This window comes from Octopus bimaculoides, chromosome 2 (genome assembly GCF_046866305.1).
Source record: "Octopus bimaculoides isolate indiv1 chromosome 2, ASM4686630v1, whole genome shotgun sequence".
NCBI lineage: Eukaryota > Metazoa > Mollusca > Cephalopoda > Octopoda > Octopodidae > Octopus > Octopus bimaculoides.
This window is the reverse complement of record NC_142929.1, coordinates 116,669,360-116,686,873: the sequence shown is the minus strand read 5'-3', so window position 1 is coordinate 116,686,873 and position 17,514 is coordinate 116,669,360. Positions and strand designations below refer to the sequence as shown.

At 33.0% G+C, this 17,514-nt stretch overlaps 1 protein-coding gene across 8 annotated transcripts in view; it reads left to right on the top strand.

Moving 5' to 3' along the window:
• The first annotated feature begins 3,049 nt into the window (after positions 1–3,049).
• LOC106879355 (far upstream element-binding protein 3) overlaps positions 3,050–17,514 on the top strand; it is a 54,038-nt gene continuing 39,573 nt past the window's right edge. For 6 of the 8 annotated variants that reach the window (XM_089347547.1, XM_089347546.1, XM_089347544.1 and 3 more), the window contains exons 1-2: positions 3,064–3,452; positions 12,542–12,617. In XM_089347547.1, coding sequence (XP_089203673.1) covers positions 3,402–3,452; positions 12,542–12,617 — 127 coding nt within the window. In that variant the 5' untranslated portion in view covers positions 3,064–3,401. Of the gene's footprint in view, positions 3,453–12,541; positions 12,618–17,514 lie in introns of all 8 variants that reach the window. The other 2 variants (XM_014928870.3, XM_089347545.1) reach the window with 2 other exon arrangements.

The following is a 17,514-nucleotide window of genomic DNA, read 5'->3' as shown; positions in this document are numbered from 1 at the left end:
AGAAGCAAACTTGTAATTTTTTTTACTGAATATTTATTGCAGGACATAAGGAAATTTGGTGTTGGCTATTTACAACGAACAATATCAATGACTGCCAACTGGGAGAGAGAAAAACTACTCTGAAATTATAGAAGGCGACCTGTGTGACAACATATGGTCCAAAAATATACAAAGTCATCTGTGCAAATCTCCATGGCAACAGAGGTGCATTAGGTGTCTGCACTCTAAGCTACACACCAAATGGATTTTTACAGAGGATTAGAGGTTTTATTCATGAACAGTTGAGAAAACCATATCATGCCATAGCTTCACAGATTGGTTGATTCAAAGACTGGTCATGTGAAACTATGGTGGTTCGCTAGTGGTGTCTGCTCAAGTATCTTGCAGTTAGGTTTCAAGTTGCCACTGTTACAGATATTGAATTAATATTGTATGAATACGTAAGCTCCCACAAGTATTCTGCATGGGAATCTTTAATGATAGTTTGAAAGAGAAATTGCTTCAAGACAACTGATCAAGATTCTTCTTGCCCCAATGTGTATTATATGAAAGATTGTTTTCTTTGGGTGCAGAATATGCGAATCAACTCTGTATATGTAATTAGTTTCATATTCTGTAGGAGAGAGAGAGAGAGAGAGAGAGGGAGAGGGAGAGAGAGAGAGAGATGGTGCGTGCGTGTATTGTTTAGACCAGCGGTTCTCAATCAGGGTTCATATGACCCTTGATGGTCCACGTAAGATTTTGTTAACAATTATGTGCAATAAATAGAGTATACTTCAACAATACATTAATATTTTAACAATTTTTTAATACGATTCCTAATAATATTTGAATATAAAAATATAATAGGATTTTTTAAAACATCGAATGGCTATGGGAGTCCAAGAACAAAATAGGCATCAAGGGAATCCATAGGTAAAAAATGGTTAAGAACCGCTGTTTTAGACTAAAAACAGCTCTGATTGAGCAGGCTTTATAATCAAAGCACTCCGGTTTTAAAGTCTCGTTTACAGAAATACACATGCATACTCATAGGACTAAATTTTACTAATTCGTTCTTGTTTTAAGGCAGTAGATGTGATTTGGGGGAATTTCGCTACTACATTTTGTGGATCGACAGACTCCCGTGCTGGCTCGATTGTAATGTATAAACTTAGTCGACATAATGTTTAATATGCTATTTGATAACGATGCACTTGCTGAAATTTTAAATGGATTGAATCATTCACAATTATCTGTTGAGGCAGGGATGTTAATTTTGACACGTGGAAACATTTTTGAAGGCACGAATATGTTTTTGTAAGCACTATAACACATAAAATGTCTGCTCAATGAGGATTGACCAGGGGTTGCTTCAGCATTTGTTTTTTGTAAGGGTACTAATGTCTATCTCACACCCACTAATCAATGCGTGTTTTATCTGCTGTAGTCTTGTAGGACCATTTTAGCGAAGCATTTTTCCTTCTATTAAAAGAATCTAGAAAGACATTCCTACAGTATATTTGAGGTTGAATAATTAAAGTGTAAAGTAATATTTATATTTTAAAAAAAAGTTGATAGGAATACACAGAAAATGGCATTTTCGTCATATCACTAGTGAAAAACGGTTTATATCTAACATTAAATGCAATAAGCTAACTCAAAAAAGTTATGTAGCATGAGTGTCTATATTCTCTATTAAGATAAACAAAATAATTTGCTAGAACTGCAACAATTTCTTCGTAGAACAGTTTTAGAACGAGTATAATGTCTCCCACATAGACCTAACGATGCATTTTACGTCATTCACATTAGTGGTCCAACCAGATTAAATTGTTCGCATTATAATCATGAATAAAGAAACGATTATGTACATAATAAACGAAGAAAGTGGTCAAATTCTAAATATTTCTTCCTTCTCTCTGATCATGTTTAGTATTTTATATACGTTCGAAAAATATTTCATTTTTGTATTTTACTCCATTAATGTTAACTTTACCATATTAAATTGTCAATTATTCCCCATATACAATTAATATACTATATATCGAAACTTGAGTTTAAAACTGATAAAATTCGTGTGTACACACACACAATATATATATATATATATATATATATATATATATATATGTTCGTGTGTGTACGCAAAAGTAGCTGTCTTTATGGCTTAAATAAGCTGCCATGTTGTTTATTTCCTACTACGCCATGGCATCAAATTATGTAAATATTAGATACTTTTTACATTAATAAAATTCCATTTACTTAGTGTAGTGAAGTGTCTGTAGAGGAAATAGATTTTTAATTTTTTTCCAGAAGTTTATTTAGAGGTAATCACCTAATTCACGAAACACTGAAAACATGTTTAATGAGGTCTACAAGTAGCTGTAAGCAGTGACGTCTGAAGTATCATGCGACCTATTTCTTCCTCACAAAGAAACTCAACAAATGTACACAATGATTTATTTATAGTAATAATAATGATTTTAATAACGGCGTACTAGCCATTAAGAAGTAAAAAAAAAATGGAAATTTAGTTTTTGTTTAAATAGCAATGGTTCTAAATTGAAGTTTACTACAGTCTACATAATAAATGACTTTTGGGGAAGAAAATAACTCCAAGGTCAGAGAGCTTTAAGCGCTGTAAAGCAAAATGCAATGTAAGAGATGATATAGGGAAATAGTAGGAAGGGAGACAAAATTTTATACAGAAAAAACCCCCCTTATGTAGCTTATTTTGAAGATAAAATGGAATTAAAACAAATATAATGAAGAATTACTGGGGGAGAAATATATATGTCGCCATATGGAGTGATGTTTCAGAAAGTAGTAGTAGTTTGATGACTGATAATTATTACATGACGAATAAAATGGTAAGGAGATGATCGATTAAGAAAAGTTTTATTCAGAGCAGCTGCACTGGCAACAAAATAGCAACGACTGTACATAAAGTAAAAATAACGCCAGTGCAATAGTTTGTTGTAATTGGTTATAGGAGTGATGGTCGTGTCGGCTAGTTCCCGTCATCACTACAAGCATGAATAAAACATAGTGGTAGCAGATCAGCCATATTGAGGGAGTAGTGGTATGAGTAGAAGATGTAGAGAGAGCGACAGGTCGCCGCTATCAGTTGGCCAGCAGCAGTCAGTCAGACGTATTTGGATGGTCTCTGTTCCTCTCTTCTTTACTCACGGAACAGAAGAGATATATTAATAGAAAAAAGCAAATATATCGGAACAGAACAAAGACCAATTTTTTTGCCCTCCTTGTTTTTTTTTTTGCAAATTTCTCGTTGAGTAAGGGGTAAAAAAAAATAAAAGCAAAAAAAAAAAAAAAAAAAAGAAACCCACATTCGCCGTCTCCTTCGCTCAGACCAGTCGCCATTGTATAAGCGGAGGAGAAGTATTCTCAGTGTTTAAAGCATGGAACCCACTCAGTCAGCTTTTGCTGATGCTGTCGCCCGAGCAAGACAGGTAAGAGTAAAACGATCGCTATTAGATTTTACTTCTCTTCAATTATCCTTCTATGACCTCTATATTTTACTTTTCCTTCTTCACAAATTATCATTATATCGTCTGTGAAATTTCCGTGTATCAAAAAAGCCTTGATCAACCACGTTAGCCATTATGGTGATGTTAGCCAGCCAGGCGCTCACTCTCCACTTTTTCCTTCCTATTATTTCTCTGAATTATATTTTAGCAAATGAATAATTCATGGAAATATTTCTGTTAGTATCGAAATTGTTGTGACCAACACTTATCTCTATATATTATTCTGTCGTTTTTTTTTTTAAATAGAATTTTCCTTCAACCCGTCTCTTCGTTTTCTCTACCTCGTGGTTCATCTTCCACCAAGAAAATAGGAAAATTTTCTTCATTAATACGACACTAATTATAGTCCAAAACTACTGTTTCCCTTTTCTTTAAGCGAACATTTCTCTATATACATCTGAACATCGAATAAATTAAATAGTCTATCATTTTTTTCGATTATTAAAGGTGAAAGTCAGCGCAATTCTTTTCCGGTTTTTTTTCTTTTTTTTTAGTTTTATTCAAATGTTTTAAAAATGGGATTCAGTTTTAAATATACCCTCTCCCGTTCATCTTAGATTTCTATTATTGAGTTAAAAAAAAAAATTAACTCTATACTATAAATCTGATGTTCTTCATTCGTTTTCATTGTCCGTTACCGATTTACTGTATTTTATTGCTGTTCACTGGTCTCCCTCCATGTTGCCTTCCTTTACAATGAAAATATCACACGATTCTCAGTCCTCGTTCCCCACCTATCGACATGCTTAGTCTCTGTACTCTCCCTTCCATTCTTTTTGGGAATACATGATATAACGCGTGTGCATCCAGTTGAAATTAGGAAGTTAATGGGGAAAAATCTACAGTGGTTAATCGAACAGATCGGAAAGGAAATTGCGCGTGACGATACAGAAATTGTTTTAACAATCGAATTTAAAAACAAAAAAAAAAATTTTTTTAATTGATTTATTTTAACACAAAGAAAAGAAATCCAATATAATGGAATGAAAAAAACAAGTGGGGCATAACACTGTCGGGATGAAGGGGGAATGATTCAAAATACCTTTAAAAAATATTGTCGACATAATCGCAAACTACACCCTCCAAATTTTGTCTGCGAAGTTTCATTTTAAAAAAATAGGCATTTTTTTTTTTTCAAAAAGTTATGAGGAAACAACATGGTGCTGGGGAACCAAACCAATTAGGCTATTCCCTTTATAGCATCTTACGTGTATATCGTTTTGTAAATTGATTTAGTTTTAGATTTATGAACTTTAATGATTTCTTTTAAATTTGTACATTAATTTGGATCTTTAATTACTGAATTATCATGTTTGTAATAACTCCACCAAAATGAATGGAAAATAAAAACAGCTCCAATTGATTTTTTAAAAAAAGCTAAAAATTGTAAAAGTAAGCGAAAAAGAATGACTTAATTCTGGAGTAGGTATTTTTTCGTTACGAAAAATACCTTGTAGGAATACATTATCAGAAAATTTTTTGAATGACTATAATCTGCACATTTAAAAACATTTGTAAAACAAAATCAATAACTTATAGTGTCTTTATATATTATTTGTATGAAAAGCAGGCAAAATTCCTTTGGTGCTATAGAAGACAAAGAAAACATCTTAAATTTTGGAGTGTGTAAAAGAAAAACCTCATTAAGTCAGTTGTCCATGAGTCAGAAGCAACAAAAGTACAATATATGTATTACTGGTTGTGGCATCTAAACTGATGAGAATATTAGCATCAGTTTCGTGTTGAATATTGATTGCTACTCCTCTTAATTGCACGTCTCTTCCAGACATGCTGGCCAGAAGCTGTGTGTTATTAAAATCCCTACAAAACTCAAGGAGAGGTAATCATGGTTTAACCACTTTTGAAAACTACAAATGAAACGAAAAATTATTTAATCCTCTTTTGTCGAACATTGGGAATGATATCGACTTCAGTGTTAGTTTTACAAGGATCTGTAAGATGCAAAAATGTTTTTGCTTTTTTTTAAGTCACTTAGATAGAATTTATGTGGCAGGAATTCTTGGATCAATTTACGTTACCATATATCTAATTAGTAACCTTTGACTTGATAGTGTTAAATCTTTACATAAAATTACGATGGAAAATTTTTAAAAAATTTCTCCGATTCCTATTGGTTTTGAAATCATCTGAGATTACATGGATTCTTCTGCATACCTTACGTAGTAGTACTTATCAGTCCTTCATCGTGTCTGTTTATAATACTTTTAGTTTGATTCACTGTCGCTTTTATTTGAAGGGAGCACATTTACCCCATGTGATGAAATCCCAGAAAGGAGTTTCTTCATTATTACAATCATCGTCATCAGCAGCCATAGTTGGTATTAGTACATGAAGATGTAAGGGACATAACTGCGTTTTTTTTGGGTGGGAGGGGTTCTTTCCGTTTGTGATCACAAACTAAAAAGGCTTCTTTACGAAATATTCTTTTTGATTTCTCGTTTTAAATATTCTTTAATTTGTTTCACTCATTTGACTGCGGCCAAGCTGGAGCACCGGAAATTAAGATTCTGAAATTTTTTTTATCTATTCGGAATTTTATGGGTGTTTTTTGTATGCACATGGCTTACAACAATTTTTTACTTTTAAAGAATGCTTGCAACTACTAGAAACAGTTTTTCGTTTGATAAATTGTTATATTAAAAAAATAAGAATTTACAAATTCTTACGTTTAATCTGTTTACAAATTCTTATTGTTTTAGGTTTTACACATTCACGATTCTCAACAATAGGTTCTTGACATGAATATAGCCTTAAACTATTTCAACAATTTCCTGATGGATTCTCTACTTTCGTTTGGTTGTCTTGAGATCTTATGCAGTTATTCCAAATTTATAAACTCCAAATTATAACCACCAGTACATATGCTGTACAAGGCAGTGAGTGTGGCGATTTACTAAACGCATCTGTTCATTGTTACAACATACCGCTGAATTTACCTATTAATCTGAACGATTCAAAAAAGTTAATTGTACCTACAATGTTCTTTGTGTTAATACAAATATGCTGTGCAACAAAAAATCCTTTCGGTCTTTAAAATAAAATGTCTCTGTACAAGATCTTTCGAAAATGTGTAAACAATGAATTCGGTGGTTTTCCTGACCACATGTTGTCTTGTCAACTTTTGTTGCTTAAGTTTACGTGCAATAAATTGATTATTCACAATATTTTAATGTTTTAAATGCAATTCCTAATAGTTTTTAATTATAAAAATATAATAAGACGTTTTAGACATCAAATATCTTTGAGGCGAGTAGAGTAAAATAGGGATCAAAGTAAAAGAACAAAAAAAAAAACAACTGTTTTATTAGCTCCTCATTCTAGGTAGGAGACTTCTCGACGTGAAGTAGTTGATAAGTTAATAAATATTAGGTTAAATTTACATTTATTTTTAATATCAGATTAAAATTCATCATAAACGAACAAAAAATTACCAGTTGGTGTTCCAAGATTGATATTCAATATCAACTTTCTGAAAGCCATGTCACTACCAATTGCTTGAAAACTGTGGTCTTTCCACTGATGATACCTACTTGATCGTAAGCGCTACTTAAAGGTCATTTTTCGACTCTGATGAGCAATATTTTGTGGCTCATGTTTGCAAATAATTGAATGGTGAGGTGTGAATGAGACGGGATTCAGAATTAAGCACCCCATAAATTATCCTAGTACAGATTATACCACAGACAAAGGACGCTGCAAATTTATTCACTAGCGACATCAGCAGGGTCCCCCCCCCCCTCGCGATACCTGTCGAATGTTTTGAAATATTTGTGGGTTTTTACTGCTCTTTCCTCTTCATTAAGTCGTAATTTACAGTTAGGGTGCTCGCCCCGAATTTGTTTCCTCATCTGTTTGAAAAATTCGTATTTATGAGGTGTTGCAGAGACACGCTTTCGAGGATGTTGATTACAATTATGTTGATATAATTTAGAAGCAAAATTTTTAGGAGGAATTTCGTATAATTCTAATTTTATTCATTTATCAGATTTATGTTATTTTACGTTATTTTATTTCGTTTTTGATTTGGTTTGCAAGATTCTTTATGTGAGTTCGTGTGTTGAAGCATATTATGTTGTCTGGGGAGAGTCATTCTCTTTTTGGTGCCTTATAATTTAACACACTCACCGGTAAAATTTCCATTTCTTTCTTTTTTTATTTTTCTAAAATTCGTTGCGTCTTGCAACCTTTTCAATTGTTTCAAGTCAAAACTATTGAAAAGGTTGCAAGACGCAACGAAAATTTTAGAAGAATAAAAAAGAAATAAATGGAAATTTTACCGGTGAGTGTGTTGAATTATAAGGCACCAAAAAGAGAATAACTCTCTCCAGACCTAACAGAACATTTCATTATTTATTTTCCCCGAATGCGCACTTCTGCAAAATATTCAAAGATAAACATTTAGTAGGAAACAAAAACAGAAGTGGGAGAAAAGGCCGGAACTTCTTACCTGTGTTGTCAACATGATTGCAATCTCACCTTCAAAAGCATCGCGGCAAAATTCCATTTAAAAAAATAGTTTTTCAAAAGCTATGAGGAAACAGTCGGGGTGGGAGATGCCAAACGGCATTTTTTTCCATCGTTGGTACTTTATATACATATATCTCTTCTCTGTGTTATAAAATTTACCACCCAAAATGCTAGAAATAGCACGCTAACTGCTGTCTGTTTTTCGACAGAGCTGCCAAAATTTGAAATGAGTGGCGTGCCTTAGTTCATAGTGATTTCTACTGTGGTGCAAATCAGAATTTTCTTTAAAATCGGTCCGTTTTGAGGCTAATGCAGTTTCGCACTTCTTGAAAAATGCATTTGTTGAAAAAAAAAAATTTTTCGGATACCTACGTTTTAGATGTTGGAGATTACGAATATGCAAAAAAAAAAAATTTTAACCCTAAACCACCACTCCCCACCATTTAAATTTTTCAAAAAAAAATTTCCCCCCTAATGTTTTAGATGACAGATTCCGCGTTTTCAAAATTTTAAATTCAATAAGCATTATGTGTATAAAGAGATAGATATGAATGAGTTGACAAATCTATTTTATGAATAAAGGGACAGGGATAAATAGATAAATAAATGGATGAAAAAGTTTAAAATTGAGGGAAGGGGTGAAATTTGAGCCCCTTATTAAACATGTTTCTCATAACATGGTGTAATTTACATTAAATTATTATTTAAGGCAAACAAGTAAAACGTAAATTCTTTTCACTTTAATGTTTTTGTCTGCATGTAATTTCGATTTGCATGTGTTCGTCAATTCGCTACGATCTCTTGAAAGTAAACAAAATCAAAAATTTAAATTGGGTTGGGGCTGGGGTGAAATTTTTAAAAATATATTTTTTTTGTATATTCGTAATCTCCGACATCTAAAACGTAAGATTCAAAAAAAAACTTTTTCCAAAAGATGTATATTTCAAGGAGAGGTGCAAAACTGGGATCTTTGTGATTTGACGGGCAACACTTGTTTTCTTAACGAAACACTTTCAAACTTGGGACACTGGTAGAATGTGTCATACAAAGCAACTTTTTCTCTTAGCCTTCTTAACAAAAAATTGTACATCGCAAGTTATTTCATGTTAAAGTTGTCGTATTTCTGTAATTTCAACCAATCACTGACGTATATTCAGCTGAATACAGTCAGCGCTCTTTCGTAAACAATCATTTTTGGCCGATCATAAAAATGTTATTCCCTGTGACATATTTCATCCGGTTTAATCGTAATTTATACGCATATATTTAACCCTAACCCTAAACTAGAGTTTGATTTGAAGAAGATTTGGCTGCTATTTCTAGGAAATGAAGCACTTGGTGGAGGTGCATTAATAATTGTGGCAGCTCCAATAACAAGTGCAGGCAATATTCAAGTATTTTGATGGCTTTTCCCCCTTTGTTTACGAACAGTCTAGTTAATCGGAAATATCAGAACTAACGGGGATTAATACCGTATACACCGTCACAGCAGTAATTATTCAACTGAATAGACGTCAGTGATTAGTTGAAATTATCGAAATAAGACAATTTTTAATGTGTAATAACTTCGAATACAATTTTTTTTATCTGTTCTATACCACAAAATATACAAGTATACGAAGTTTGAAAGTGTTTCGGTACCAAAAACACTACATAAAAAAAAATGTTGCCCGTCAAATCATAAAGGTCCCAAAACTGCATTAGCCCCCAGATGACGAATATGCAAAAAAAAAAAAAAAAAAAGTTTCTGATTGTTTACTTTAAAGATATCGTAGCGTATTGACGAACATGTACAAATCGAAATTTAATAGAAAGTAAATCATTTATGAGAAACAAACATTGTTTAAAGTAGTATACTGTCAACTTAACGTGACAGTCCTAATAAGGGAATCATACTACTGCTATTTAGCCCTAGGAAGCTGGACCGCTTCCAGTCGGCCTTGACACATTTCCTGTGTCCTTGTGTTTACAAGGGGGAGACAAGCACCTCCAGCCAGCTTAGCCTGCATTCAGGGACATGTCCCTGACTGTCACATTAAGTTGACAGTATACAACTACTTTATCGTAACACTGCTGCTTAAGTCTCTCTCAGATTTAGAAATGGATCATTTCAAACATTGTTTAATAATTAATGTTATAAAGTTTAATAAAGGGCTCAAATTTCGCCCCTCCTCCAATTTTAAATTTTGAACTTTTTCATCCATTTATTTATTTGTCTATCTAACTGCATTAGTCCGTTTCAACGATCTTTATAATATATACATTTACAGATGTTTCATTTTTCTCTCTTCCTTCCCCCAGCTTTGTGCTCATCTTTATATCCCTGTTACTTCAGTTTGCTGCAAAGATGTTGGTAGAAAACTTGTCATTTGTATGCCTGTGTGCCTTGCCCTCATCTTGATATTTGTATGATAATTGTAAACAAGCTACCAGTCATACAAGCAGTGTCATTTGTTTGCAATATTTTGACGGATAGGTTGCTTGTTTCAAGGACTTAAGGAATTATTACCTTAGGTGAAACCATTTGAGAGTTGGCAACGAGAAGGGCATCAGGCCATGCAAGCATAGCAAAATGCATGGTTGGACAGCTTGATAAGATCCGTTGTTAAAGGATTTTATTGTGCTCCAATATCTGTATTGGCACAGCTTTTAAAGCTTCATGCACTGCCTAATGCCAACCACTTTCTAGAGTGCTTTTGTGTGTGGCACCAACTATAAAGAGGGCATCTTGAAATTTTCAGGATTAAAGCTGAAAGTGGTCCTTATGACTGAAGAAGAATAGATGTGCAGAGATGTGAAGTGATGAGAGAGGGTAAAGTATAAAAGTAACTTGACCTATCTTGAGTAGATATTTTGATATTCTGACACCACAGTTTGGCAAACTAAGGAGATAATTGAACTGTCAAATATACCTGGATTTCACAGTAACAAAACTTGTTGGGTTGCTCAGTAGTTTAGTCTAGTAGCATACTGTCTTTGTAATAAGTGTATACTTTTTGTAATGTAACATAAACAATCCCTTACAAGACGGTAGAAAATAGCCAACTCTGATGTCTGTATCAATCTTTGCAAGTGAAAGATTCAAATGCATCGAGTAATTTTGAAAGACAAAAGTTGTAATGAGATGGTTGTAGTCACCTGTAGCAATTTTTTCAAAATGAATACTTAGATGATAGAATTAAACTGCAAGTAGAATATTGAAATGGAATGCTTACTGTAATTTTTGCAGACAAGAACTTCTGAAATAAAATAAGGTTTATATGTTTGTATTGGTACAGATGGTGATGGTTATTCATTTGATATTGGTAAAATGCCTCAGATCTTTATGATTTTATGGCAGAAATAGAGTTGGTTTTCCATTTTGGGTTTCACATAAATAACTTATGTGTACAGAATATAAGAAACGGATCTATATCTTAATTTATTAGACTAATATAATCTTAAAAAGTTTTTTTTTTTTTTAAAGCTTGAAGTCTCATTCTAGATCATTGTGAAGTCTCAGTGCTGTACATATTAAATTGAAAGAATAAAAAAAGCGGATCAGAGGAAGTTGAAATTTTTTGACACTCAGCCACTATTCTCATAACCCTTAATACTAATGATCACATCAGTGTTAAACATTACCAAAGTATAATGTACTGGGCTTTGTCTATTCCTTCAAGCAGAACAAAATTAGATCAGCATTACACATACTATGTGCAAGTTCAAGAAGACACATTAACCAGGATTTTGTGTGATGAAGTTAACCAGCTACAGAAACGAGCTCTACCATGGTGTCAAAATTGCATTCTAAGAGGACATTCTACAAGATAATGCTCCTTTAGACATGTGGAAGAACCTATCAAAGAAGTTGATACCTTAATTATATTAAATCCAAATCTAAGGGCTAGATATGAATTAGGTTTTCTGCATTGTAGTTCTTGTCAAGTAACTTCTTCCGGATAAATTTGCTAACAACAAAGTTCCCCCTCTCCCAAATCCCCACAGTTTGAATAAAACCCATACTTTAGTCTCTTTCTTTCCTTTGGATTAAAAAATATCCTTTTTCTTTTTTAAATCAACATTTTCAAGCTTTTTCTTTTTTAATATACAATTTGGGAGTTTTTGACTAGTAAAATTTTGACACTGTTCACCTACCATTTATGCAAATGTTCCAATTCCAGAATGCCATTAAGCTTTTGGTCTACTTTTTAGTGTGTTGGCTCAGGCATAGTTTTCAGAAATGGCAGTGAAATAAACATTTAGAGACAATCAACATTTTGAAATCTCCAGTCTTGAGCTCGTAACGGTAACCCGGGGTGAGTGCTGGTTGGAAGTGCAATTTAGCACAGGTTGAAACATGTATTAGATAGGGTGTTGAGGATATCACAGAGCCTGTATGTTTTTATCTCTCTATATATAATGCAAACTTAACTATATAACCATGTCTGCACATATACACACACATGTATAAAAATGTTTTAATTTGTTGTATTTTTTAAAGTATGCCAAATATGTATAACATTAATTTTGCTATTCATCAGATTGCCGCCAAAATAAACCAACCTGCTGGAGATGGACAGGGTATCAAGAGACCCTTTGAAGATGGAGCTGGATATGGTAAGTATTCATATAAAAATTTTTTTGTCCTTAATATTCATGGCTTGATTTTATGAAATATTTTCGAAACTATATTACTGTTCAGCACAAAGCAACTTATTTTCTGAAGAAGCAACAATTAAATATTTCATTGTAATTGCTTGTAGACTTTAATTGGGCAAAATTCTTCAAATACTTATGTAGATTAAAATTGATTGAAAATAGTTATGGTTGGACATTTAGCTAGTTTTATAAAGATTTTTTTGTGTATGTAATGTGATTTTATCAGAGCAAAATAAGAAACTTATAACAATAGTTCTAAGTCAAGCTTATTTGTGCAATTTTATTTGAAATGGGGATGATTTCATTATTTTGCTTTGTGAATTTAAGGGGTTTTTTTGTTGTTGTCTTTTTTTTTTTTTGGTTTACCTAATCGTCTTAGTTTCTTAAATCCTTTGCTGTAACATTGTAAACTGGAAAATAAGATAACTTCATGACATTTCATTTATACCTCATTTAAAAAATTTTTTTATAATTGCTTTGTCTGATGGTTCATTTTTTTTTTTTTAAGTCCTTTCGTTACTATAGTCTAACGAAAATAGACACCCCATGTGTTTCAATTGAATTCTAAAATAGTCATGAATTTAGACCAATTTCATAAACAGCTATAACATTTTTATCTATTGACTTGCGAACATGATTTTTGGAGCACAAAAAGTTTCAAAATCCATTATGTAATATTTCTCTTTAAGTGAATCAGCTTACAGGTAAATTCAGCAAATTGTAAAATTATGAACTTTGTTTTTGAAGCTGGGTATACATTTCAATACAGAAGAATTGTGCATATTATAGAATTTTCAATTCAACTAAAAATATACATAAAACAGGTGTACCATAAAGGTAAAAATACAACAAAATATTGGAACTGAGGACTAAAGAAAACTACAAAAACTATCCACACACATGAATGCATACATATGCAATAATTATTCACAAATATAAATTAATCAGAAGTAGTCACTCAGCTTACAAGTAAATAGAATAAATAAATAAATAAATACTAAATTTGAAAAAGTATTTTATAAAACTCAAAATTAACTAAATACAAATTATACATTCCTCCTGTTATGGAAACTTACAATATATCTCACTCTGCATAATGCAGAACCTTGCAGAATGCACACTAAAACAGTTGTTTCAAGTGATTGTTCACTGGAGCTTCCCTTTTCTAATGTTGGCATTCAGTGCACAGATTTTTTATTTGATGGAGATAGGCTGAAGTCAGTGAGATGTACTTCTGGCAGGCTTTTGCCTTTTTCCCCAACAGTTATTTTTTCGATGGATAATTTATCTTCAATTCCATTGGTGCATCTACTTAGAATTGCAGATGGTCGAATTGCTTTTGATCCCTTCCTGATTTGATATACAGTAAAAACATATTCACAATATTCTTGTTTACTATATACCAAACCATGTATCACCACCTAGTCATTACCAACCAGGTAATGGCTCATCTGATTTGTTTGATCAGCTCCTCCCATATAACTATTGTATTTTAGGCTAATAACATCACATTCTTGCTCCCCTCATCCACCTGATTCTTCTGTCATCTCTCTTGCTTCTATTCATCTCAGCCACTTAACCTGGAGTGAGTGAAAGCATCATAGTGATAAGGGTACAATGCAATCTCACTAATTTTATGGACATGATCCTAGGACAGTGTGAAGTTGTTAACCATAGAAAGGCCACCTAGTTGAGGATACCAAGCCAAAAGTAAAATGTTCAAGTGAGGTACAGGTCTCTGACCCATCTTCAAGGGTACCAACTCTGATATAAACTGACTTGGACAACCAATCTATGCTAGTATGGAAACTAAACATTTTCAGCTGGATTCCTTTCTTAGCCCAACCACTTTACAGTGTACTACGTGCTTTTTACATGGCCCCATCACTGACAGGGTCACCAAATAACTTACAAGGGAGGAGGGGAGAGTATTGTTGAGTGGGTTGGCTTTGTACCAGTTGATGAGATGTCAAGAGTTTAGAGGAACAGGGATGTGTCTTATTGTAGAGTAGATACATGGATACTCCAGTTAGAGAGTAAGGTAGGAATAGTTAGAAAGATGATGATGTGTCAGGACATGAACTTGAGGAATTTCGTGTGATGAGAATAAGTGGAGTGACACAGGTTTGGACTGGTTGAGTCAGTAGGATAGAGGTGACTGTAGCAAATGATGGAGAGAAATATAGTAGGCTCAGGGTTGGGGGTTGCAGTAGTTATGTACATTTTACACATGATTGTGAGGGATTGTTCTCCTGTTGGAAAAGATGAATGGGGTGGGGGTGCACCCAGTCATATCTCTGAAATTAATCATATTTCAATGTTTCTATTAAATTCTAAAATAGTGTAATAAGACCACTTTCAAGACAACCATTGTGATTTTTGGAACATAATTTAACAAAAAATTCTTTTACCAAATGTTTCATAATTTTTGTCTCAAAGCAAATCTAATTAAAGGTAAATTCAACAAAATTATTGAAATTGAATTACACACACAAACACACAATATCCCTAAGATAATTGGATTTCTTTCTTCCAAGTATGTGGGAAACTTCAAACTATATTTTTTTTAATCTTTATATTCTACATAATGTCTTGCTTCCACAGTAATTGCTTCAAAGGCAAAAGTAAAAAAAAAAAAATATATAATAACCGAAAAGGTAACTTTCGGCCAGTATAGATCTAGGCCATGCCTAACTTAATAGCACCACCTGGTAAAGATAAACATTTTAAAAAGATTTTTACTATATTCAGGTACAATTTTTTTAATTTTTTCAATCATTATTGGAACTGTTGTCAGAATTGTTTTGCTTTCCAAAAAGAAATATCTGATTCATAATCACACATGTGGTTTTTATGTTTGCCTTATATTTTCTTAGACTTTCCTATGTTTTCTTTTGCAAATACTTCGGATTCAAACTCACTGCTTGACAACATGAAACTGGCATCCAGTTTTCATTCATAGTGAAACATCCTAGAAAATCGAAGTAGAAAAAAATAGGGGAAAAAAAAAAAAACTACAAAAATTTGCAGGACTCAGATATAATATGAAATAATTTTGGACACTGACTCATTTTACATTGTGAAATTATGTTTTCACGAATGTACTAACAAGAGTTGCACTGAAATTTTCATTTAAATATAACTAGGTTAGTTCAGCCATTATTGGTTGAATTGGCAACATTCACCAATAAAATTCTCGGCCATCCATGGCTGCCATAGTAACAAATGAGCTAATATGCTTCTGCTTAAATATTGCCATTCTGCATGTCTTCAGGCATATGCATAAGTATTTCATTTAAATTTCGGAATAACTTTCAAGAAGCTTCACATGCTAATAAATTAGACATATTGATGGCTTTCTTCTTTCCATGCTAGCATGGATTGGACAAAGACATAATTGGGTCATTATTTTATAGCTGCCAGCTTTTTAAAAAAAATTTTTTTTTTATAGTAAGAGATTATTATTATTACATTAGGCACTCAAGGCAGCAGGGTGGCAGAATCTTTAGAACATTGGACAAAATGTTTAGTAGCATTTTGTTCATCTTTATGTTGTTCGAATAGTACTGGTGTTGATGGGATTAAATTAACCTCCTCCCCCAAAATTGCTGGGCTTGTGCCAAAATTCGAACCCATTATTACATTAGGCACTCAAATACAGAGCCTCTATACATCAGCTGGAGATGCATTTGCAACAAGGTCATGTCACACCTCATAATGTATGCAAAATGAAATTGGATATACTAATTGACAATTCCAAAAGCAAAAAAATGCAAACAGCTATAGAAGCTTCATTAACTGCAAAATACAATATAAATTAAACAGATACAAATAAAATATCATCTTAACAACCATTTTTCTATGCTTGCATGAGCCTGTTTTCCTTTATTATAGGTTTGGGTCCAATTTGTTTTTCTTTACATATATACATAGATTTAACCCATACCAGCATAAAACCTGAAATGATGAAGATAAAGAACACAACTTTGATGTTTCTATTCATTTTAGTTTTATTCCACCTCCTTGAGTGTAAAGTACTCCATGCTGTAAAAGTAAGGCTTAATTAGCTTTTTATATTTTGTATTGAAAGAATAGTTAGGCATAAGAGGAATCAGATATGTGCTTGAGAGAAGACTAATGGTTTAGTCATGTGATGCACATGGATGAGTTACATAAGTTGTTCTAAGAAGAGTTAACTAGTTGTACTAAAAGGAATGAATTCTGTGCAAATTCTGCTCTCATGATTACAGCAGCTAGTTAGAAGACTGACAGAGAAATGGATGCTAGAAGCTGAGAAGTAGTGAGGGCTTGGTAGGGACAGATTGGGAGCAGGAACAGGGGACAGTAAGTGTATAAACATAATACTTTTAGGGTCTCACTTTTACTGTGCTGGATGGGTCTTCTTAGGCTCAGCAAATTGACTATCATCTCAGTCCTTTGTCTCATCTTTATCATCCTTCACTACTTAAATACACACTGACATTGCACATCCTACAGAGTATTCTGTTCCTTTCTGCATTCCCATCTCCACAACTACATAATGTGTTCATATACAATGTACATTTCATCAGAGAAAAAGACCCTTTGTAAAAGCTTCCTGAACTTTCCTTTCTGTTTTTATTCCAGAACATCCTCTGCTTATTAGATTACCTATGTAATAGAAATTATCTATTACATCCTGGGCATTCTGAAAATCTTTCCCAGGTGTTCATAGTATTTGTTGCTTCTTCACATCTGCCTCATAGTCTTCTTCTCTCACCCTTTCTCCGATTCCACTGCTTTTCTTGGCTCCATTACTTGCACTGAATACACCATATGGAATTTCTACCTATGCCTATGCCTTTCCTACACATTG